This window comes from Clytia hemisphaerica, unplaced genomic scaffold, assembly GCF_902728285.1.
Source record: "Clytia hemisphaerica strain Z4C2 unplaced genomic scaffold, Clytia hemisphaerica genome assembly, whole genome shotgun sequence".
Classification (NCBI taxonomy): domain Eukaryota; kingdom Metazoa; phylum Cnidaria; class Hydrozoa; order Leptothecata; family Clytiidae; genus Clytia; species Clytia hemisphaerica.
The window spans coordinates 73,013-98,818 of record NW_027103760.1 but is presented as its reverse complement, the minus strand read 5'-3'; the positions used below and the strand labels follow the sequence as shown (position 1 = coordinate 98,818).

Below are 25,806 nucleotides of genomic sequence, written 5' to 3'. Positions count from 1 at the left end.
AACTGTTCTAGCAGCCAATTCGATTGACTTCCAAATTTGCCATACTCGCCAACTCTGCCAAATCTACAATTTCAATGTCAAAAGATCACAGCTTCATGGCAAATTTGTACATCGCTACGCCGCCATTATGATTTCCGTTTTGTGATGCTTAGTCAGCAGTTTTCTGTTGGCGTTTGTAGAGCGAACGATTTTTTAACCAATCAAATTGCCGACCGGCATTGTTTTGCTTTAGCATTGGAAGGTCTTCTATTTTTCAAAATCTTTGGCAAAAGTGGCAAAATTGGAGTGAAAAGAACACAGGTCTCGTGGGAACATTGTTTTGTATGGAGACGTACGGAGGTAAGTTCCAAAAATGCCAAGAATGCCAGATTCACCACATCTTTTTTATTTGGCATTTATGGCACTCAAATTTTGCCACATTTGCCAAATTTTTGTCAATCGATTGCAAAATAATTGGCAATCAGGGCAAAAATGGCATATTTTGAAGTCAATCGAATTGGCTATAGTGTTCAATGTTGCCTTTTAAGGTTCAAGGTCAACAGTATTTCTTGTCGTAAATCTTTTCCGCGCAATGGGCTTTTCCAGAAATAGTCCGTGCCCCCTGTTGAGGATATCGGATATCCAGGGGGTTAACGATTTTTGTTCAAAAGTGGATACTCAGGAGGTTAAATATCTACAAGGGAGTGGATATCCAGGGGTAAAGTGTCTTTTCAAGTAAGAAATACGATATCCAGGGGTAAGCATCTTTATAAGAGAGGATATCCAGGTGGTTCAGCATATTTTTAAGAATGGGTATCCAGTCTTTACTAATAAAGTAGGATATCCAGGGGGTTCGAGGGGGTACAAATTTATTTTGGAAAAGCCCAATCTCGTCAATGGATTTTTTTAGTTACTTTTGAATCTTTTAAAGTTGGATTCCTAGATTGCCAAGTGTTCTTTTAAAAACTATTTTGAAAATTGTTATTATGTCTTCGAATTTTCTAATGATGTCTTATTAAGAGTTCTCTCTTTTTGAACTTTCCGACATGAATTTTTCTGATTAATGTTAAAGTCTCTGAGTAAGCGCTTTAAGACCGTTGAATGACTTGAATCGCGTGAAATGTCCTCAACTTTTGATATCAAACGTCATGATTACGTCATTTTTGTCATGGGAACGACCCGAAAAAATCCGAAGTTTGCCCCTTTTTGCACTTGATTTAGGGTTATCAAGTCAATATTTATAGTTTTTAATACTAGGTAATATCAGAATGCTACGAAAATTCCAAAAGTCCATCATTTCGGAATTACGTTAGATGAAGGTTTTGTGCCAACTGGGTTTTTGGATCCGATTACAATTGAAGCTTTAGTTAGAGCTTTTTAACATCAAATTATTTTTCATAGCTTCTACGGGTGCCATTTTATTCGTGTCGGAAAATTATCATCTATCAAAAAGTTTATCCCTTTTGATGACTAAAAGGAGACGTTTCGTGTAGAAATGTATTTCATTTTTAGCCGTAATTACGGTCATCACGTTAAGATAAGTCTAACTTCTGTCTGCCGTCAATTAGTTTATTAATCGCCATGATCAAAAGTCGCACCGCGGTTTTTTCTTATCGCTACTCAGTATCTTATCTTTAACGTTTTAAGGGGTCAAAAATATGTCGCTAGAATTATTTTAGTGGCTTTAGAAAATCCATCTTTGTTTCATGTTATCGCTCGTATATACACGTTTTATTATTAAGGAGATAAAAATCAATTGATGGAGATAAGAGGACTTCTTTTCTTTTTTTTTGTAGAATTAGTTCCCAGTCTACTCGATTGGATTGGTTTATTCTTTATTTTTTTAGAATCTTTAGTTTGGCTCAGTTTATGGATAATTTAGTTTTCATAGTTTTCTTTTTTTAGTGCAGCTTTTCGTAAATGAAAGAAATAAAAGGTTTCCACACTGATGCGAAATATTTATTTTTACGCCTAATAAACTTGTACTTGGTGTCCTTGTAAAATTGAGGTTGGAGAAATTGATAGGTTTAAGTCTCCATAACTTGAACACACACGGGGATGACAAATAAGCTCGAGTTAATGGGACAAGCTGGAGTTTTTACAAGCTCTCGTTTGATTTGGTTGGTCGTTAACCTGTAATAAAACAATTTTGTTACTTTTTCTAAAGAACGCGTCATCTCTATTACTTCAAACAAGCAATTAGTAAAGTCTCTTGTAAAAACTCCAGCCCATCCCGAGTTAAGGGCTCTGACCATAGTGAATTTTTCATAATTGCCGTGTTTGAAATGTGTTTTCTGACTGATGTAACCAACAAAACTATGGCATGTTATACATTTTCTGTTAGACAAACTATTCCTGAATCTGAAAATTCAAAAAGTGCATTGAAAAAATTTGATAAAGAAGAAAATGAAGACTTTTGCGAGGAAGAGTATTTCAACTTTGAAGAGCTTAGTTTCGGCGAAGAAAAAACATTTTGAAAAAATTTTCGCAGTAGATGGTGTATCTTTTACCGAACAATAAAAAATTTTGCGGAAAATTTTTGTAAATGCTTCTTTGTCTCAAAATCTTCAAAATAGTGGATTTTCATCAATTTTTCATCTGGATTTTGCTTGAAAAAACAGTCATAACTTTTGACACATCTTTTTAGAAAAATTTTCCGCAAAATCTAAAATAGTTCAATTCTTTGCGGACAGTTTGAAAAAACTTCGTAACAAAAAGGTTAATTACCCATTAAAACTTAGCACTTTTTATAAAAGAAGGTGATGCAACATATTATTAACGTCTTTTTAAAGTTCATAACGTCATTTTTGCAATTAAGTTCTTAATTACTCTTAAGGGATTTGATTTAAAAGCAATTTATAAAGGCAATTCTTTGTTAAAAGTGTTAAAGAATCTAAAACATAACTTTCATGTTCAGATGCTAAAATCAATATATTCCGACTATGGTCAGAGCCCTTAAGAAGCTTTCGAATTTTGAAGTAAGGCTTAGGAGGCACTGTTAACTGAAGGAACCTTAAAACTGTTCCAGTAGAGGTTTGAGCTAAAGTGCAGGGTCGGATACAGGAGGTAGGCTCTCTTATTCATGGAGAGTAATTAGTTTCCATATAAGGTAATACGATAATAAAGTGCACTCTCCTCCATTAGTTATAGCCTCCCTCTGTATCCGAGCCTGAAGTGACTCCACTGTATTCCTTTTCATATAGAAATTATATCTATAGAGGGCTATAGAGGTCTGCGATTCAGACTAACTAACGACTAACTTTCCAAAAGTTTGCTCGATAATCAAACGCTTTTCTGGTCACGGATTGGTTTATTTGGCTCAATTACGTCATTATTTTGAGATTCAACCAATCAGATTGATTTGATTGTTGAGCGAACTACGGGATAGCTAGACTTAAGTGCGGAAGGTTTGGCAATAGTACCGGCTCTATATCGTCTTTGCTCACCTAAACAGACAACGGTATTTTGGCGTTTTTATCGTCATGTCGAGCAAAGTGGACGGTCAACTTTGCTTTATACCGTCCCCCTCGATTTATCTCGAATACATAAACTCGCTAGTACTACATGAGGGGTAGCCTATACTAGACGTCACAGCTTTTTCTCTACACCGGTTTTTGGTGAGGCGCTCGCTACATGAGGGGTTACTATCATCCGCTTTTAATTGCTGGTTTTAATTGACTTTTTTTCTTTGATGATATAAAAATAATTCTTTGTGGAAACCATGGATTTTTTAAAACGGTAATCTCTTCAAAGCTTGTGATGCAAGTACTCTACCAAAAATATCTTGGGTCAGGAAATTATAAACTAGCTGCCATGATTATTTCCTTTCTCAATTGTTCCTCTTTTTAGGCTAAAAACCTCAAATTTTTTTCTCGTTAGATGATTATTTATTCATTCCTTGATTAACATTAAAGTAATGGTCCTCTAATAAAAAGCCTTGTATGTGCGTACGATAAGATTTGGTAATGTGCCTAATAAAATTCTTTCTACCAAGTGTTGGAAATTCTGTAAAAATAGAAGAAACTTAATGGAAAAAGTTTCTCTACAGCCTACAACTGTCCTTTTTACCGAAATTCAGTCTATCTTGCGCGTAGCCGACATCCAACCCTCCTCCTTCCCCGAAAAAAAACAACTGAAATACTTTTATTAGGGTGGTTTGTATAATTAATTTGTTTTTTTATAAGAACATCCAAAAAATTTTAAGCCTTGGAATGTTCTTAACTTTTTTATTTTTAAGCCTTAGAATTTTCTCAAGATGTTCTTATTTTCGCCATTTTTTGAGTATTTTTGTCTATGTTCTAAGAAATTGGGTGTTTTAGAGCCTGTAAAGCCTTAAAATGTTCTTAACTTGTTCTCAATATTTTGGCCTTCGAAGCCTTATGTTCTTATGTAGTTTGTTCTTATAAAAAAAACATGTCTCCTTGTAGTTTAATGAATTATCTGCTCTCAGATGTGAGTTGGTAACATTGGTACAATGATTGTTCTTAATGACATAATTAACGGATCAACCTATTTGTTGTTTATCGTACACTTTGATCTTTGTTATGACAGAAGGTATTTGTTTTTGTTTTCGTTAGAATATCATTTAGATACAGTTTTTATTGGTAGAGGTTTACCGTTTTATTGTGTTGGTGTATAAATCTCAATAAATCTTTGAGAAAAATGCGGCATGGCACTATGCTTCAGTTCACCTAGCCTATCTCTATCCCAACACGCGATTTCTTGATCACGTGTCAAAAAAGTCATTTTTGACTCATGGTGTCGAGGAAAAAGCCGTGGTCGTCTGGTACAGGCAAGAGTTCACCGTAGTCTGGCAAGAAATGACTTTAGTCTAAAAGTATTCGAGTAGAACACTGTCTTCTTGTGGTGTTAGGGTTGATATAGATATATTGGCATGCATTATTTAGAAGCTTAGATTGCCTTTCAAATCATAGGTTCTTTACATTAAAGCTCATCTTGGGTTCGAGAACTTTCCTCTTTGGTGCTATAGTTGATAGATATGTTGGAATACAGTATGCATGGTTTGGTAACTTTATTTCTATCTGGAGAACTGGTTGCCAGTTGAATTTCCCAGCTGGAACCCATAGTACCTTGAACCACTTTTTGACTTGACCTGTCATTGAGCCCCCCTCAATAACTCATACATGATAACTGTCTGAAAGAAGCCGTGGTCAAGTGGTCATTGGAATTAGCACCTTGGTTTGAATCCTTCCAATGTTACGTCTAGTACATAAATAGCTGGACCGCTGGGCCGTGGACCCCGTTAAAAGACTATTAGTCCTAAAATACTAAGGGCTATTGTCAGCCGAGGGTTGACATTACTGTTCCGGGGATAAGAATTGATCGAGACTAATTTGAAGTTACTTTTTGGTATGCATTATCTGCATGTCTTTACTCCATAATCATATATCAAATATATATATTGAAAGTTGCAGGCTCCTTATCAAATATCCTTCGGCATGCTAGCCATACCGAAGGTGAGCCAAAATGAAATATGGCTGCCTGACAGCTATCCCCATGAGTTATCGACTCTCCATAAGAAAGGTAATGAAAGAAAAGCTACAATCGATGCCAATTCTCATGGCACAGTGCCTTGGAATTGCCAGTCTTCCCCCACTTTCCCCAAGACAATGTTGTCTGGGTGAGATACAGACCGGTCAAGCAAACTTTCTTTCCTGTCAATATTGCCTTGTTTTTAACCTTCAGCACCAGAAATGCACCATAATATATGACAACGATTGCAGCCTGACATTGATACAACGTGGTTGTATGAATTTCAGTTATTTAAGAAGCTCCCCCAATACTTATTTCAGTATTCCCAGTACATATTTCCTAGGACAAAAGTACTTTTTGGGAGTACTTTTTGGGAGTACTTATTTTCTGTTACTCTGGGTTTAGTTTTTTTACGATTTAAAAGATTTTGACCAGCTATGGAAGGTCCTAAATGTAGTGAGTGACCTTAATGAGGCATATTTCAACGAAAAGAAAAATCGAAAATTTTCATATGGACGTGCTAACAATTTGTTTGCGTCTAGTAAATCAATTTTCTACTAATGTTTAATCTAGTTGAAGCATCTCTCTCCTCTCTCACACACAGTACTTTGTCATTTTTTAATTGACACAACTATGTAAATTGAGTTAAATTGTTGACGAGTAAATGTGTATGTAGACTGTAGATACACTACTGCACTACGCCTGTTATCTTTTTATCTATATACGTGTGTACGATGTTTATGCTTTCGTTGTGATGAAAAATTTTGCTGATTTTCTTTTCTGAAAGACCGTTGCAGTTCTTTTTTCTGAAGGGTCCTATTTTGGATGGAATCTTCAGCGAAGTGTTGATATGTTGTCAACCATACTCTAAGGTTCCAAATACTAGAGGGGGTCCGAGTAAAAGAGGATCCAAATAAAAGAGGGTCCGAATGAAAGAGGGTCCGAATAAAAGAGGATCCAAATAAAAAAGGGTCCGAATGAAAGAGGGTCCGGATAAAAGAAGGTTCGGATGAAAGAGGGTCCGAATGAAAGAGGGTCCGAATGAAAGAGGGTCCGAATGAAAGAGGGTCCGAACAACTATGTAAATTGAGCTAAATTGTTGACGAGTAAATGTGTGTGTAGACTGATGATACACTACACGTTTTTTTTTTATAAGAACAAACTATATAAGAACATAAGGCTTCGAGGCCCAAAAATTTAAGAACATTCTAAGAACATTCTAAGGCTTTGGAGACTTAAAAACATGCATTTTCTTAAGAAATTACATCAAAATGCTCAAAAAATGCTGGAAATAAGAACATTTTAAGAACATTTTTAGGCTTCAAATCCAAAAAACTAAGAACATCCGAAGGCTTCGAAAATTTTTGACGTTCTTATAAAAAAAAAACGTGTACTGCACTACGGCTGTTATCTTTTTATCTATATACGTGTTTATGCTTTCGTTATGATGAAACATTTTGTTGATCTTTTTGAAGGGTCCTATTTTGGATAGAATCAATCTTCAGGGATGTGTTAATATGTTGTCAATCATACTCCAAGCTTTCGAATAGTAGGGGGTGTTGATATGTTGTCAATCATACTCTAAGGTCCCGAATACTAGGGGGTCCGAATAATAAGGAGGTCCGAAATTTTTTTTAAATATAATAAAAGGGGGGAGCTAATTTCCATGGGGTTGGAAATTGAAGCTAACCCCCCCCCCCAAAAAAAAAAGGTAACTATATACTAAAACCAGGCTATCAAGAGTAATTCAGATTTTAATAGCTGACAAAAGGTAAACGGTGAGAGGGGCCTTAATAAGAAAGGGGAGGTCCAAAAATTAAAGGGACCTTAAAGAGTTTTTTTGGCAATACACGTTTTTTTATAAGAGCAACAACTATATAAGAACATAAGGCTTTGATGGCCAGAATGTTAAGCACATGTTGAGAACATTTGAAGGCTTCGCGGACTTTAAAACACCCGATTTCTTAAGAAAATGGACAAAAATACTCAAAAAATGGCAAAAATAAGAACATGTTAAGAAGATTTTTAGGCTCAAAACTCAAAAAACCAAGAACATCTGAAGGCTTCAAAAATTTTGGATGTTCTTATAATAAAACGTGTACTTGAAGGAAAATAGTTTGAAAGTTTTTCCTGTAAATAGACGATGGAAAAGAAATTTTGGTTCTAGGTTCTCGAAATGTTCTTAATTTCACCATTTTGTGAGTATGTTTGTGAATTTTCTTAAGAAATTGGTTGATTTAGGATTCACAAAATGTTCTTAACTTTTGACATAGCTGAGAATAGGTGTTGTTCTTTTAAAAATTGTTCTAATAAGAAATTGTACTCCTAGACATCTGCTTTTCAATTTCTCTCAATTTCTCCACTATTATTCATGATCTTTTCAAAAGCTATAAGACAAACAATAATATTTCATCTGGAAAAGTGTCTTTGGGTAATCTATCCTTGAAATCTTATCAAGTTTTTTTTTGTTCAAAATATTATTTTTTTTAAGTCCCGAAACTTATTGAAAAAGGTCTTAAAACCCAAAATTTATATTTTTCTTAAGAACAAAGAAATTGGGTGAACCCTAGAGCGCAATATACCAAGTCCCATTCAAATTACACTGTTTGAATTAACACGGGGAAACTGGCTGATAAACAAATTCAATGCGGTGGCAATGATGCTAAATACCAAAATTTGACATAGGGCACTCTAGGACAAGCTTGAATAAGGCTTCAATTTTAAAATATTTCACAAGAAAGGAAATGTTTTTTTTTGCTTATAAAGAGAAGGCTGTGAAACCAATCTTATTTTAAGGTGCTTCTTAATTTATGAGATTAATTACAAGGGGATATAAGATATCTTTTTTCAGGGGGGGGGGTAATAAATCTCTTAGTCATCAAAATTTTATCCCTTCTCTTTCATACACATATTCGGGGTATTTTTTCTATTCAAAATGTCGAAACGATTTCCGGTCATTAAAACTGGAAACCGGGAGATGGAGACTTAGGTAGAATGGGCGTTCGAGGTTTATAGATTTAGAACCCTCGAACCCCCCCCCCCTTACGCTCTTAGGGAGCCTGATGGCCGTTTTGATGTTGGATATAAGCCAAACGATTCCTCCATTTCCATTGGCTTCTTTACGTCGCAAAATCCGCAAAATCGTTAACCCGTTGTTTAGCCATTACCCTCCCCTCAGATTACATCATACTTCATACTTTTATTGTGCTCAACTTTAATATCATATTTTATAAGTCCTTTTTAAAATTCTTCTTTATTTTTCGACAGAGGGGAAAGAGTCTTAACTTATTTTCAAAATCCTAACTTAATCCTATTGGACTTTATTAAAACCTAAGATGGAGAGTATTTCTTCTTTTTCTTGGCGCAAATATGGAGAAATTTAACCCTCCTTCGTCTCGTTAGAAATGTCTTATCTTTACAATCAGACCTTGAGAAAATTGAAATGCGTCTACTTAAAAATGTTCGAGTATAGCGTCGCCAAAACCCATCTGCCTTGCTTCATACATTGTTTTTAAACAGCTTTTCTGTTCTAAACTTATTCAGTCAAATATTTTCTGAGTAATCATTTGAAATGAGGAATGAAAGTCTTCAAGCGGTTTGGTTGGTAGTTAAAATTTCAGGAATGATAATTTTACCTTAACTTTTATAATATGGTTTTTGACTTGGTAAGGGAATTCGAATCACTTGTATTGGGATAATACTCCCATCTGAATCACAGGCCTCTATAGATATATTTCCTCTATAAGAAAATGTTTTCGTCAGAGGATGAGCAGAAGCCTGATAACATTTATATTCAGCCTACTTGTACTGCAGAATAAGAGGTACGTGTTGTGTGCCACATAGCGGATTAGAGGAAATATTACTAAAATTTTATGAAATCTAAAACAATCATACATCTGCCTGTCCGCCCTTAGTTCTTTAAGTCATCATATATCAATAATCAATACCTCATTTATGGAAAAATTAGAAAATACCAGACGAAGGAGAGCTGGATGCTGTTACATGGCCCCTAAAAAGGAGAAAAACAAGTCTCTTGTGTCGAGTTCTTTTTCACATCATTAAAACTGAACTATTGCGGTCAAAGCAAACGTCATTAAAAAGTCTCCGAAAGAATTTTCTTTTAAGTCTGGACTCCCATATCTCATTTTTTGTAACCTAATTTCATAAAAGGCGCCTGTGGTTGAGCGTTCTCTCCAATTAGACTGTACTGCAGTCACGCACTAACCTGCACTCCCTCACAGAGGTTAATAATTCGAGAAGTTTTGACGCGTTCGCACTTAATTCTTTAGTTCCCCCGTCATAGAAAAGTGTAAATGACCTGCCTTAAAGTCGGCTTTTTTGATCTGCTCTCCCTCTCTCTGTCTTATAAGTATTCTTAGGTTGTTTTGGACTAAGATGTGAGGGAGGGTGACCAAATTTCGTTAATGAAGTTCGACACATTTTATGATTATGTTTATAGGAGAGTTTTAGCCAGTACCTGACTCGTAAGTTCGCTGGAGAATAAAACATTTTGTTTGAACTTGGTATGGTTAGTCCAGTACTGGCTACTTGTTTTCGTGCAAAGCTCGAAAGTTTCTAGCTTAAATTCCGTGTAAAGTTGGAATCTTTAGCTTCGAAAGTTTGAGGTTTTTTTGTCTGCTTCTCTTTTTAATGTATTTAGGGGTTAATGATTTTTATGATTTGATTTGATGGGAAGCTGGTTGGTTTGTTTGTCACCGGTGAAGACTTTAAAGAATGTTCCCAGCTGGCACACGACGTTGTTTCAACGTTCATCTAACGTTATATGGACGTTATAAACGTTAGATAGACGTCGAAAAAACGTTATGTGCCAGCTGGGTTTTAATCATTGATTGGTTGAAATGGAGCAAAGTTGACGATCTCTAATTCGATTTTCTTGAGGAATTGCTGGATTTTCATCGAATAAGGGAGTGTATCAAATAGAAGAGCGTCGTTAATGAGAGTTTTTAGTTGACGGTGACTTTCAATGTTATCGAATAATGGAGCGTATCGAATAGTGGAACGTCGAATTAGGGTGCGTCCACATTGACTTTCGATTTGTCAGAACTTTTTAATCATTTGTTGTTAGGAGGTTCATTGTCTTTTTGGTATTGCGAAAAAGGTTTTATTTTTAAAAATTGATATCGTTTTGATGAGAATGCCGAATTTTATTGACGTTTATTGCGAAAACATGATTTGAATTTTCAGTGATTATTTTATTGTACACGTTTTTTTCATAAGAATATCTAAAAGCCTTCAGATGTGGATTAACATTAACATTTGGATTAACGTTTTGAGTTTTAAGCCTAAAAATGTTCTTAACATGTTCTTATTCTCCACACTTTATAAGTATTTTTGTCCATTTTCTTAAGAATTTTGGTGTTTTTGAGTCCACAAAGCCTTAAAATGTCCCGGGGGGGGGGGTACTAGGGCAAGATGGGTTACGGGGATGCTCCGCTGGTCAGGGTACCTTTTTTAACCTCCACGAGTCCCAGGTAGGGTCGCAAAAACACCAAAATAGAAAAATCAATCCCTCGTAGGGTGCCTATTTTTGGAAAATTTGGGGAAAAAATAGAAAATTTGAGAAAATTTTGGAATTTCAGTCCCATTCAGGGTCACTTTTTTCGCAAATTTCGAGTCCCACGTAGGGTCCATTTTTTCGAACCTCAGCGGAGCACCCCCGTCAGTCGACAAGGGTAGTACCCCCCCCCCGGGTAAAATGTTCCTAAATTGTTCTTAACATTTTGGCCATCGAATCTTTATGTTTTTATATAGTTTGTTCTTATAAAAAACGTGTATGAGTTAAGATATGTTAAAGCATTCATCAATTTGTTCTTCAAAGGGTTGCCTATCGCAAGGTAGTATGCTTTCAGATGTTTTGAAATTAAAGAGCAATAAACAAAAATTTGTACTGTGGAAGTTTTCTTGGCTTTGAAAAGTGAAAATGGGCTTTTCCAGAAAAAACCGTGCACCCCCTGTTGAGGAGTCCATTTCTATTCCAAGGGGGTATGGTTTGAAATGCAGTGGAATTCCATAGCAGTAGAAAAAAATCCGTCAAAAATAAGTGGAATTCCATGATAATGGTAATGATTGAAAATCTGTAAAAATTCGGAATTCCAGAGGGGTATGATCCTAAAATTGGGGGTATACGGTTTTTTTCTGGAAAAGCCCAATTTAAGACTCAGCTTCTTCTTATTTTAGTTCCAAAGTAATGACGCTCTTTTGAAAGTTCTTTCCCTTTTATCGCTTCACAAAGGAAACGTGTTAATTAAGTGTTAGTCGGATAATTAACTTGTATTGTTTAATTTTATTACCCAATAAAAAGTCATATCAGTTACGCATACAATAGAAACTCATTAAGACAGCAAATTCGAGTTTCATCAGTCGGTACCGTGACAATTGCGCGGTTGTCTTTCTCGGTAACCGTCAAAAAAAGACGGTCGGAATCGCGGTTCTTTCTACCAAAATGATAGAGTTTCAAAATGTTTTTGAGTGTCATTTTGTATGTTTACCGACCCGAACACGGAAGGTATATAAAAGTGATTTTTTGGTTGATTCATCAGTGTTCTTTCTTGCCTTAGTAAGTAAGTAAGTATATTCATCTGGTGGCTGTTGGCGAAGCCGGGAGTGAGGGAGTCTATCCCCTTTTCTATTTGCGCTAGACCTAGGAGATCGAATGCTGAGGTGGAGCGCTCCCAGTAACTTACCGCCTAGATCAGATTACCCAACTAAGCTACTCATTCGCTGAGTTGGCGGTGACCGTGGATCGAACCCACAAACCTTAGATTGTAAGGAGAATGCTATACTGACTGAGCTACCCGGCCACCTTTGCCTTTGGCTTGTTAAAAATATATTTTCTAGAAATCGCTACACAGTGACATAGTTTTTAACATTCAGCTGATGTTATTTGGATGTTAGATTGTTGTGGACGTTGTCAGTGGAGTCTCTATAACTCGACACGTGCGGGGATCACAAATTTGTTGGAATTATGGAAATTTTGATTAATGGAGATTGGTTTATAAGACATTGTTAACTGAAGGGACCAGAAGACTTATTCATGTTAGAAGACATTCGGATTATAGAGGTTCGAGTTAGAGAGACTCCACTGTATCGTATATATTTAAAAAGTGCGATTCAATTCGGATAGGATTCAGAAAGAGATTGTTTGTCATTAAGATGTAGGCGAATCTAATCCCAGCCGGCACACAACGTCAAAACAACGTCCATGTGACATTCACAACGTCCAAATAACGTTATTTGAACGTTAAAATAACGTTGTGTGCCAGCTGGGATAGGACTGAATATGATCTATAGCGGAATATAGTGAAAACGTTGATAAATGGACTTTTTTGGGGAGTTTAAACGCATTTTAACCATTTCATTGTCCTATGGTTTTCCATGGCGCTTTAAATGTATTTCGCCAGCGTACATAGGGGGGGGGCTACATTGAGTTTCAAACTTTCCCAAACTTTCCCAGGATAGGAAAAAGTGATGCTGCGTTTTAATCCAGCGCTTTGTTTTTTTTCGCATTTTAAATATTACCTCCATTCCAGTGTTTGTATGAGAACCACGTGGATCGCACAACTTATGATAAATTAAGTGGCTTCAAATAATTCGGCTGTTATTATTCAAAAAACATTTCAACAAATATTTTTCAAAAAACATTTCAACAAATATTTTTCAGCATAGGTTTTTCGTTTTATCAAAAAACATCATCAGTGCATATACAAGTAAAAATTCGGCTGTGATTTTACTGGACACAAAATTTTTTACTCCATTTGATTAATTCTTTATCAAGTCCATTTTCCATAGCACTTCATATATTTTTCATGACTTGGAAATGACTGAAAGCTTAATAATTTAGAACATCAAGGAAAATTTATGTTCTTTAACTGTTCTTAACTTTTTCGCTTTTAAGGCTCAGAAAGATATCCTAAATAAAAAGTGTTATTTTTTAGCATTTCGTGAGTTTACTTCCCGAAGATTTACATATTTTTGAGTCTACAAAACTTTTAGAAAGTTCTTATAATGTTCTTAAGATATTTGCTCATGAAGCCATATATTCTTGAATACTTATTTTTCTTAGAAAAAACACGTATGGATGAACCGAAAGCTTAATTACGTTACAGTTTTGCGATCCTTATCTAGAATCAATTAAAAATATTTAGTGATAAGAAGACCAAGCTATCTTTACGTCGCGTCAAATATGTTCAAGTTTTTATCTCGCAAAAGTTGGCTACTCGGTTTTTGTTTGATCTTATGAAGTTCGTCGTTCAAAAGTCTATTATTTTGGATTGGTTAAACATTATATGGTCTTATTTTAATTTGGCTAGAAATTTTCTTAATTTTAGACTTAGTTTAGAGAGTCTAGACTTGTCTTGGAGCAATTAGCTCCTTGTTTGAGCTTAAATACACAAAAAAATGGAAAGTCTATCATTTACACTGACCTTTATATATCCCTGGACCAAGCTATATCCGTCATCTTTGATTAGAGTTTTTTATGGAATTGGTACCCAAGAAGAAGCCATTGTGATGTTAAAAATTAATGTCAAACGGCGCTACATCATTAAAAGTATTTGAGGAAAAGTAGACCTAGCGCTCTCGATGCATTTGCATCGCTATTGAGTAGTGCCACCATTAGGGTACCACTTTTCAAAGATTTTGCTTTGCCGGGATTGAGAAACTGGTATACAAAGGTCAGTGGTCATTTTTTCTCGTAGGGACAGTCTTTCGTTTATTGGTGACTGCTATTCCCTCTATATTCCATCTTAACAAGAAACATTTGTCTAGTCTGATTTGGGCCTAAAGCGAGTTGAATTTTCCACTGAACCATTCTTCTAGCCTCTCTTCTTTGTTTAAATTTTCTAATTTCTAGATATTTTATGCTGTGAAAAGCAGGCCGCTCTTTGAGAATATAAATATTTTTTTCTGTTAAAATGAAATTTGAATTCTTGGTTCAAATGGTTCAAAACAATTTAACAGGCTTACCTTTAGCTAAAAAAATTATTCAAGAAAGTGAGTAATCAAAAATTGCCTCACTTCACCAGACAATTTTAACACGATTTTCAATAAAAAAATTCTCTGTCTGCTATATCAAAATTGCCTTGCTTATTCAAACTTATTTAACAGTCTTTCCAACTGAAAACTTCTGTCTGGGAATATGATTTATTTGTAACAATCACCTGAGACGTTAATTAGCCTTTAATTTGATTAATTGAAACAGACGAATTATCTCTCTTTTGACCAATATTGAACTTTTTTATAGTGACGTCACTAAAATGAGATAAAATGATGGGAGATTTTGAATTAGCGATTTATTTTATAAGATTTGTGTCTCATAAGAAAAATCTCTAACTACAGAATCATTTTTCCTTCTAAGTGCCAATGTCGCATATATCGGGCATGGGCTATCTAGGAGGGCGAATGCCCAGTTTGAGTTAGAAATCGTCATTTTTGGTCTAACTTGTGAGAATTTGATCAGGCTTCATGATCAAGCAAAAAAAATTAAAAAATAAGTCAAAAAATGCAAGGATTTGACAAAATCACTTTTTTGAGATTTTGACCGTTTTTTGACCGCTTTTGGTCAACGAGTGATCGAGTGATTTATTATGTTTAAAGATCTCAGGCTTACATTTTCGTTCTTTTGATTATTTGGTTTTAATGAATTTAGCGTTCTATACTCCGCAAAGCCGTGTGTAAGGTTATAGAATAATTAAGGTCATTGAATTTAACTGGACTTTAGTGGACTTTTTTCAAAGTCGTACCCAGAGCCAGTGGCACCACGTTTTGATTATACTGATAGCCGTGATACAATCATGAGGGAGTGAACTGAGGGACTGAGAACGAGTTTGGACTTTTTTCTTTAACAAGGAAACCACTTTTTAGTAATATCCCTAACATGAGGCTTTCAGTTGGAAATTTTGGACAAACAAGACAAAACGAGAAACATCACTGTTGGAAACCCCCTGAAAATGACTTGAATAAGCGAGAACAACAGAAAACCGTCCGCATATCTCATGATATCTTAATTACAAAATTAAATTAAAACTTGTTTGAGATTACGCAAAGAGATTTGAAACGAATTCGATTTTATACTGAGTGAGACACTTTTCAAACACATTCGTTTTTTTGAGAAAATTTCATTAGGTTTTGGTGTTTGAATGTTGTGGCTCTTTTTTTTTTTGTCGTAAAAACATTTTTGTGATTGGTAGGTGTGGTGTTTGTAATGGGTGTCCACTGTATAGGAATGGTGTATAAGCATTCCAATCTAAAACACTTGATGCCTTCTTAGGATATCTTTTTGCTTGAGTATTTTTTGTGTATGTAATGGGTACACCTTTTCGCTGCTTGGGGCTGGTATTTAAACTGAGATTTAAAAATTATTGGGTTCAAAGCCACGGTACGTCAACTTTAAAGGCAGTTTTCTCGGCTTTGGCTAAAGCGAAATTGGCCATTCATAGGTCTATCTTTTCACCGCCACTTTTTTAAAATTTTGTCCTTGATCAAAATTAACGGAAAGAAGATGTCGGTACCAGGCAGGGGGTGGTGAACATTCGTTAATTCGAATTCGGACGGGAAAGCTAATTTGTTCGAATTACCAAGAACCTTGAATCACCGAGGACCAAATGTATTGAGCCATTTGTTACATTTGTGCAGTGTTAAAAAAATTCAAATTATAAAAAAACGTTTTTAGGATATAATAGTGAATCTGTATAAAAAAGTTGAGTTGTTTTTATTTGTCCAATAGAAGGCTTTGGAAATGGAGCTTGGAAATTAATCTTTTCTCAAATCCGTGTTAATTCACTAATTGATTCATTAACTTTTTTATCGACGACATTAATCATCGAGACTTCGTTTACTCTTTCAAATCTATGCTAATCGAGGCGTAACTTTACAACAAACTACCTTATCGGGGAAAACTTCGTCGGGAGAAAAGTGACGAAATTTTGGACAAGTGACGATAATTTTCCCGACGAAAATTTTCCCCGGCCTTAATGCGTTTACCAACTACCAGCAAGTGACGAATTTTTCCCCGACGAAGTTTTCCCCGATAAGGTAGTTTGTTCTTATAAAAACGTGTAAAAGCTGAAGTTCTATTAGATTCAATGGTCAATGTATCACATTCAAAAATGTGATATATGGCGATAATCCCAGCTGGCAAACAACGTTATTTTAACGTTCAAATAACGTTATTTGGACGTTATGAATGTCACGTGGACGTTGTTTTGACATTGTGTGCCGACTGGGAATTGAGACAGAGGTGTTTCATATGCTTCTCCCAAAGTTCAATATTTAAGAAGAAGCGTGGATATTTCAACACCTCTCAACCAATGTCTCCAAATTTTGTCAAAACAAAAGAATTTCTTATTTAACTGGTAAGCGTGTAATATGTAAGTTGGTTCCTTTAGACATTGATTTGTTAAATTTCAAAGAATTATAACAAGCATAAGGCGAAAATTAGGGACTAAAAGACCGTACGCAAATATTTGCTTTCATTGAAGTAGAAGGAAGCAACATGATTTATTCTTTTGTTCAAAGTTCCCTAAATCCATCTTTTGGTCAGTCCGGTGCTATATCAGAACTTTAACGAATGGTTTAAAATCAATGTTTATATTTGGTCAACTCTAAAATACGTACAGTAAACACTCTTCAATTCGAGCCTTTTAGCAGACCCCCTGGTGAAGGATAAGTTCGCCGGGGGTAGCAAACTGAATTATTAAAAAAATGAAATGAGGTGCACTGTATGTTGTGGTAGTTTTGACTTTCTGACTGGTTGACTGGACGTGCCGGGGGTTAGATTAAACATAACGACAGGGTCCTAAAATCAGGAGAATCGGAAAAATTTATCAGACATTTCTTTAAAGGACGATTGTAGCTAAGTAGGGTACCAAGACAATTTTGCTTGTGTTGCAGGGGGTTTTCTTTGTTTTTGGTAGGCTGGCGAATGAAAAATTAACTCTAGGATTTCTAGATTCTAGGCCACCGAATTCATAGCAAGCTAAGAATTTTAGACGGCGAACCGAACTTTTCGAAGGGTAGATTTTTTTCGTGCCCTGGACAGTCGAGATTCGCCGTTCGCATTAGACCATTAATGTTGTGTGTTCATATAAATTTTAATGGGGAGAAATATACTTGCCAACTGGATTCAAAAACGGTAGTATGAAAGAATGTATAGAATGTTATCCTACAGGCTTTATTTGTTTGTGTTAAGAAAATACACATACAGTACAAACATTTAGTTTTTCCTTTTGTATCTTTGTATCTACATGTCATTTTAGTGTCTTGACGTTTTGCTTTAGTTTGAATAATCAAGGCTCTGATGTGCGTTGACTCGATTATTTTTCATTATTTTGCAACCGTCCCAGTCTTTTTTTCGCAACTATAGGCAATAGAAAAAGGTGTCAGAAAGGGGCAATCTATACTAACCCGACCTTGACCCTGACCCTAGAAAAAGGCCGACCCTCGACCCTTGGAAAAGTTTAGGGTGATAATTAAATAATTAAGTGATATACGCGCCTGACCGAGCGACTACGGTCGAAAAGGTATAGGGCTCTATTGTTATTAAGTGAGACAAAAAGTGTGAAAAGTGATTAGTCTCGATTGTTCAGATCTACTTTGAGCGCATGTAATTGGGAACTTAGTTGCCAGTAAAGTGGGCTGGGGAGTAAGTTCTGTTCATGTTTAGACTCAAAAAGCAAACACAACACATTTTTTACAAGAACAACCTTTATAAGAACATTAGGATTCGACGACCAAAATTTTAAGAACAAGTTAAGAACATTTTAAAAGCTTTGTGGACTCTAAAACACCCAATTTCTTAAGAAATTGCGCAAAAGTAGTCACAAAATGTTGAAAATAAGAACATGTTAAGAACATTTTTAGGCTTAAGGCTAAAAAAGTTAAGAACATCCCGAAACTTGAAAAATTTTGGATGTTCTTATAATCTACATCAAACATAGGAACTGAAAACTTTTTTACTCTGTTTTTTTTATCAGGTAAACGAAACATTGAACGTACAATAACAGTTTTTATTCATGCAAAGTACCAAATATTGACTTAACTTAACATTTATCCCTATATACCAAAAGTTTTTGTGTTGTTTATCATTTCTAAACCTTTATTGTACCCTTTTTTTGATAAAACAAAAAATCTTTCAGGGGGAAATGAGACCTTAAAATTGTTGAAAGAACTGTTGGAAAAACAAATGTTAGATAGTAATGGAAATTTGTAATTTTAAGATTAATTATTTCTTGGGAGGTAGAAAACTTTGCATTTATGGTCAAATGCTCTCTGGTTTTTACTATGCAGCAGTATAGTTAGTACGTGCATTTCTAATTACACTTGCAATTTTCGTGATTTTCAACTCTTTGAGAACTCCTGAAACTTTATAGTTCGAACTTTTTTTGGAGGTGATTTATGGTACAACTTTTTTTGGAGGTGATTTATGGTACAACTTTTACTAAATCATGCAATAGTGGTTAGTACGTGCATTTCTAGCTACACCTGCAGTTTTCGTGTTTTTCAACTTTTAGTTCGATTAGTTTGACACAGTTCTTCTATTAAGCTGATTGGTCAAATCTCGAAAGCTTTACGTAATTAAGACTAACCAACCAATCAGCGCTATCCTTTCAACGGCCTCTTGAGGATCGAATTAGAGAGAGAGGAGAGAATTGATCCCAAAAATATAGACCTTTTTTCATTTTAAAGCAAAAAAAGTGAAATTAGACACGATTGAAACAACTCTACAGCGGATTTGCGATTTGATATATTTTAATTCCATCTAAGCTGTGTTATAACTGCGTAGAAAAGTCAGCGAGAGAGTTTGTTCATCAAAAAAACCATAAGCGTTAACTGTTACAACGACTTTTATATGAACCTAAGGGTTGAAAAGTTTAATGGGTTTCTGTTGTTATGATTTGTATCCGCCTTTTGTTGTCTGGAGCATGGAAGTTTCCCAGCTGGCATACGACGTTTTTTCAACGTCGAAACAACGTTGTGTGCCAGCTGGTTTGGTTATCTTTTGATATCACCAGGAAAACATGATATAGTGCTATGTATTGGCTTTAACTGCTGAAAGTCTCGTTGCGGTAAACTCGAGTATAGTCTAGGGTTTGATTGTATACCCGGGTGGGAGTATCTCGGGAAGTTAAGGGTAACGAGGTGCGCCGCCCTTAATGGCACCTTTTAGAAGTCCTTGTAAGGGTCAGAAAATTGGAAAATTCCAATCTTTTGATAAAAAGTTGACCTAAGTCGAGAATTCGCTAATATGTCCTGTAATGGGATTTAAAACGATAATTTTCCGTAGACCTACGTAGACACGGTAGTGTAGTCTAGTCATGTAATACAGTAATATGGTTGTTAAATGATGATACGATAAGTGTAACGGGATAATATCAGTTTGTATAAACTACAATTTTTCTTGCCTATTATGCGTTGCTACTATTTTCTAAATTAGCTGCCCAGTATACTGGACTATTCAAACCATAATATATAACTTCCAGCGAGTTTATGATAAAATTTGGGGTATTACATAGACTGGAGTCGTTTATAATGCGTGTAATACAGTAATATAGGCGTTATATGATAATACAATTTGGGGTATTACACGATGGAAATGTAAGGGTTAGAGTTAGGAGAGTCATAAGGGAGAAGGAAGGAATATTTGTAACTCTTTTTCCCTTGTTTAAACCACTGATGTGGTTTCACTATAAGCTTTTCTCTCTTCTCGTTTTTTTTCGTTCGTTGTGAAAGAAATTTTTCTTGTGTTATATCTTATGTATTTCATGTGATTTTTTTATGGATGGATTTTTTCTTGCACTATATTTTTCCTTTTGAGATATGCGTTTTTTGGTTTCTGGGTTTTTTTTATTCGTTTAGCTGGTTTTTCTGCTTGTTCCTGAACCTTATATACAAGTGGGGTCCCGCTAATTAAGACTACTTAGGTATATTCCAAACTATGTGTCGGTCTTTGGTCAGATCACTTTGTTATTCGAACAGATGAAAGTTGGAGTTCTAAATAGAGAGGGGTTGTATAAAAACAGGTGGTTTTCATCCATCCCCATTTGCGTTTTGATTTTTAGTCACAGAAGGCTATCAAGCCAATTCTCGCAACTGGAATGGCGCGATAAAGCGTCCCGGCAGTAACCCTGGACTGAACTGGACAAATTGCGTTAACTTGTCAAGTGGTCCTATCGTCTACACAAAAAAGGGCATAGTTTAGGAGGCGTGATAAATTCGGGCGGAGTAAGCAGTGGCGGAGGTTTTTACAGTGTTTCCAAACTCTACCGTCACTTTTTTCCCGTAAACCGCCCTGACGCCCTGACGCTCTGACTATGCGCTTATATATTTTCCCGCGGTTACTGACCCTCTAAAACGTACGATAGCATCGTCTAGTGGAAATCTAACCTTGGTTTCCCTTAATTGAGCGAGGTTGTAAACGTCATATGGACGTTATGGACGTTGTGAACGTTAGATAAACGTTGAAAAAACGTTGTGTGCCAGCTGGGAACCCACCTCTAAACTCCTGGTACAGGGATGTCTTAAATGCAGACATGATTTCATTGTATTTTCATTTCTCCATTACAGCAAAAGAATATTGAAAAAAGAATCAAAAAGGAAGAACACCTGAAGACAAATACAATCCTGAAAATGATGTCTAACTGTTGAAATCGCGGTACAGAAACAAACATTCAAGAAAGTTTGCAGACAACAAGAATCAGAATTTAGCAGGGATTCAGAGAGACCAAAATAAATAAAGATGAAACACAAATTATGTTTGACAATTCCCTTTGAAACAACAGGTAAACAACATTATAATACTCTACACTGTTTTTTTAAGCAACAATAAGTTTTTTTATGAGGCTCCGCTAATTCTTACTTTATTGTTAACTTGTTCTTATCATGTTCTTAGTTATAGGGTGAAATTTAGGGATTTTAGGTTTAATAGCCTATTTATTTCTAAATTGACCTTTGATTTGCTTAAAATTCAGTGACACTATCCTAATACATATGCCTAGAATCTTCAATCTAGTCGGTACAGTGAAACCTCCCATTAGCGGACACCATCGGGGAGTTGGGGAATAGGGTTGGTTTCCGCTGATAAGAAGTGTAGGCCTTTTAGAGACTTTTCAATTATGTGCTCTAATTATGATTAAGGTATTATTAAGGGATTCTTACCAAATATTTGTAAAAGCCAGAAGGGCTAGATATCGTGCTTTTGCTAAAAAGTGTGCCGAGGTTAGGTAGGTAATCCTACCTAAGTCACGTGACATTCCAACAAAATTTCAGCGCTTGACCAATCAGAAGCTTCGCGGGTTTTCGAAAACAATAGCAGCAATATTTTTTTGCGATATTCACTTTTTTTTTTTGCTTGGAAGAGCTTCTTAAAGCACTCCATCTAGCCCTTCTATCGTTCTTACTGTATACTTTTCTCTTGTAAAATAATCCGTGTGAATAACATACTGTTATGATACACACGGCACGGGACAGTTTTAGTTTCTCTCGACCAATGTTTGTTTATTTTTCGTGAAGTGTATATGGTTTGAAATGACATCTCTAATAAGAGTTCAAGTATCATCTTTAAAACTTATTTTACTCTTTAAAGTGTTTTCATAACTGCAGTCTGGCATTTTAGACACGCGTTAAAGGCAAACATAAAATCGGATACCAAAAGAAATCTAAAGACAGAACCTGTATAATTTTTTGTACTTATGAAAAACTTTTGAACTAGCTTCAGTGATTTTTTCCTCCCTTTGAGATGGAGAGTTTTCAGTTTGCTACCGATTTACTAACAGTTTGACTTTTGTTTCTATTTGCGATATAAATTTATTTTTTGTAACAGATTCCTCTTAATCTTATATCACAGCAGGAGCCTGGAAATAAAAAAGATTAAATTTCGACCCCACGTTGATAAATTAACTTTTCATAAAATCCCATCTAATTACTCACACGCTGACGTTACTTTTTGACTGTCATTGTTTTTGTGATTCGAATCCCTTTTATCTTTTTGATAGAATTTACAGCTAATTTGTCAATGTGATTATCAATACAAAGAATGTTACAGTCGCGTCAAACAAATGAGATGTTACTTTTGATAGATGATTTTATATTTCTGTTTGTTTGTGAGTAAAAACACCTTATTTTCAGAATTCACACTTAATATCTCGCTTAAAATTAGCTGCCCAATAAAACATTCTGACTCAAGTAATGAAGAAAGGCCGAACAATTTCAGTAATTAATATTACTACAGCAAGTTTAAAAAACATTTAGATTTAGCCAGTCTTCTTGTGAAAACGGATAGATATTCTAAAAGTTTTGAGCCAAGTCTTTACTTGTTCTTATAAAAAAATTATATGAGAAATCTGAAAGGAAAATTAAATTGGGAAATGAAAAACATTTGGGAAATAGGATTCCAACCGGTAATCCTATGAAACCTTGCCTGAGGTACTGATTAACTTTTTCTTGAAGGAACAAAATCTTGTTAATATAAAATTCTTTTAGAGTTCCCTGAAAAAAAAACCCTGACATAGGTACCTAATAAACGGGGAGACATTTTATGAAATCTGTAAATTCATACTTTTTTGACGATATCAATAACATATATAGAAATATCTTTCCTTTCCACACTCTTTTTTCGTATGAATATAACGTCCACAAAACATTCATTTGAGAGACAACAAACAATTGCAAGCCATATTTTCCAATGCATTTGTAGTTGAAGGTTTTGTTAACATGTTGATTATCACTAACTTGTAAGGTAAACAGTATAGGAAAAAGTTTATTACAAGTTACTAATTAAACTCTTAAACATACATTACACACGTTTTTTTATAATAATAATTTTATAAGAGCAAGATACAGAAATTTGGCTAAAAAACCTTAGAACAAGTTAATAAACATTTCAGCCTAAGATTTCAGTGTATTTTGACAAACATCCTGAGAACAATTAAGACTATCAAAAGAACAGTCGTAACAAAGGCAAAAAATTTTACTGACTCTTTTACAAAAGTTTGTTCTTGAAAGTCGAAACTTTAATAGATGGGAAAAGATAAAATATTAAGGATCAAGGGAGTAAAAATCGGTAACTTAAGATACCTCTGAAAAAGATAAGAACAATTTGAGACAATTTGAGAATGATAAGAACAGCCCAGCCTCTACAAAAATTTATTGGTTCCTTTAAAGAAAGAGAGTATTTTAATTCAAAAGGAATTCAAATTCAATTACTGTATTCTGTTAATTTTGTTGACGTTAGACAGACAAATTATCAAAATTTTTCCCAGATGGCACACAGCGTTGTTTCCACGTTTATCTAATGTTCATAACGTCCATATAATGTTAGGTGAACGTTAAAACAACGTTATGTTGTTATGCGAGCTGGGCTCACACCAAGAAGTTAAACCAGTGATTTTTCTCTTCAAATCCCTTGATTTGGTTTTAGATTAACCTCGATATGATGATGTCATTGAAATTTAAAATATTAGTCATTCCAAGATATCTCATTTGAAAAGTCATCATCGTCTTATCCTAAAATTGTCATAAACTTAAAATGGGAGATTGCCGATGAAAAGATTGATAGTGTATTGAAATGACCTGATCAGAATTTTATGCTCATTTTAAAATGTTTCACCTGCCTTTTTTTGAAAGAACAACTTTATAAGAATATTGAGGCTCAGAACAGCTAAAAGACATAGAACAATTTAAAAACAAATCCGAGCCTCGACTGAATACTGAAAGGGTCGAAGTAGTAAAATAGGGCCTAAAAGCCCCAGAACACCTTAATTTCGTACTAAAAGAAAATACAGACTAAGAACAGATTGAAGTATAAAAAAATTTACATCTGAGCCTCAAGAAAAAAAGGGGATCTTAAAGTGCCCAAAATGTAACATTTATTCTAATTTTAGGCGTTTTTTCCTATCTGTCAGCATAAAATAATCCTAGACAGGATTAACAAGTAAATGACGGGTCTGTAATTTTGACGAATATATCAAGCACACGAAAAACAAATAAACTTCAATAAGGACTCAAAAATAAAAAACGTTAATAAGAATGTTAAACCCTTATTAAACATTTACCCCAGTCAAATATTCACCTTACAGCAAAAAAAACCTAATGTATCATTTCTCTTATTGTTTTTGAAATCACACAATATAGATGAAAAAGACCGAAAAAGTCAAACTTTAAAATTTGGAATGAGATTTTATTGACAAACAGATCCCACTGCATAAACATTAGGAATTAACTCATCACACATATAAAGAAATCTTGTATAAACTTTGGTAGTCCCTCTATCTTTCAAATTTTCCTCATATTAAACTTTCTTTGAGAGTCTACTTTATGTATACAGTACTTTGTCTTTTGTACAGTTTACTGTGTATACATTTTAGTTAGTCTTACCATCTTTCTTGTTTTTTAATAAAAAGTTTTTTTCTTTCGCAAAACTTTGGTTATTTGGTATAGATAGTGGAAGATTTTATTGAATTGATATTGTTGCTGTTTGATATGTGTGAAAGTTTCACTAAATTTTGTTTTTAACTCAAGGATGGTGACATCTTATGGTAAATTTTCTCACTTTTACACCCCTTTCTGTCACAGACCCGGTGAGGCCTCCACCCTGCTGGAAAATTTGGCTAAGATTTCGTTCCCGGTGGGATAAATACCCTACAGTTTCAGCCCCATTGAAAATTGGTTCTGTTTTAATTTCTATTTAAAATTTAATGGAAAGGGGGTGAATTTACTATCATTATAGCAAGATTTAATTGTTTTTTAATAGGCTTTGGAGTTTCAATTTTTTCGTCATAAGTTAGATTATTCTCTATTTTTCAACTTTAGGATTATGGGTATTTCACTTGTTAATTATTGCGCAATGCATGATGGTAGTGACGTCATCATCGACAACCTACGATAACAACCACTTAGATAAGTAAGTATCTTTCGTTGTTGTTTTTTTTTTTGTCATAAATTTAATATGACAGAATTAGTTTTAAATTTAACTGTAGCATCAATGCCTTAAAGATATAAATTGTACTCCAATTTTTGTTTAATTTTGTAACCGCAACGTACTGTGCATTTTAGACTTAAAAACAATGGATTTCAAATCCCAAACCATAAAAGACATGGGAATATCAATCCCCATCGAGTTTATTCAGTCTATCATTGTAACCTAGCGAGCACCTCACCAAAACCGGTATTTTTCATCCCGTTTCTTAGTGATTTCCATCCACTTTGATGATTTTCGAAAAACATTCGAAAAAGTCTCAAAGCGGAATAGACGTTACTTCGTAAAGATAAAGCAATGACATCTTTTAGGCTAATTTTACCCCTACTGACTGAAAAACCGTA

The 25,806-nt window shown here is 34.8% G+C and overlaps 1 protein-coding gene across 2 annotated transcripts in view; it reads left to right on the top strand.

The window, feature by feature from the left end:
* The window catches only part of LOC136805583 (tyrosine-protein kinase transmembrane receptor Ror-like), a 49,144-nt gene that overhangs the window by 15,383 nt on the left and 7,955 nt on the right, over window positions 1–25,806 (top strand). Inside the window, exons 2-3 of one of the 2 annotated variants that reach the window (XM_067062147.1) lie at window positions 21,055–21,269; window positions 25,297–25,387. In XM_067062147.1, coding sequence (XP_066918248.1) covers window positions 21,227–21,269; window positions 25,297–25,387 — 134 coding nt within the window. In that variant the 5' untranslated portion in view covers window positions 21,055–21,226. Of the gene's footprint in view, window positions 1–21,054; window positions 21,270–24,925; window positions 25,023–25,296; window positions 25,388–25,806 lie in introns of those variants that run through there. The other variant, XM_067062148.1, reaches the window with a different exon arrangement.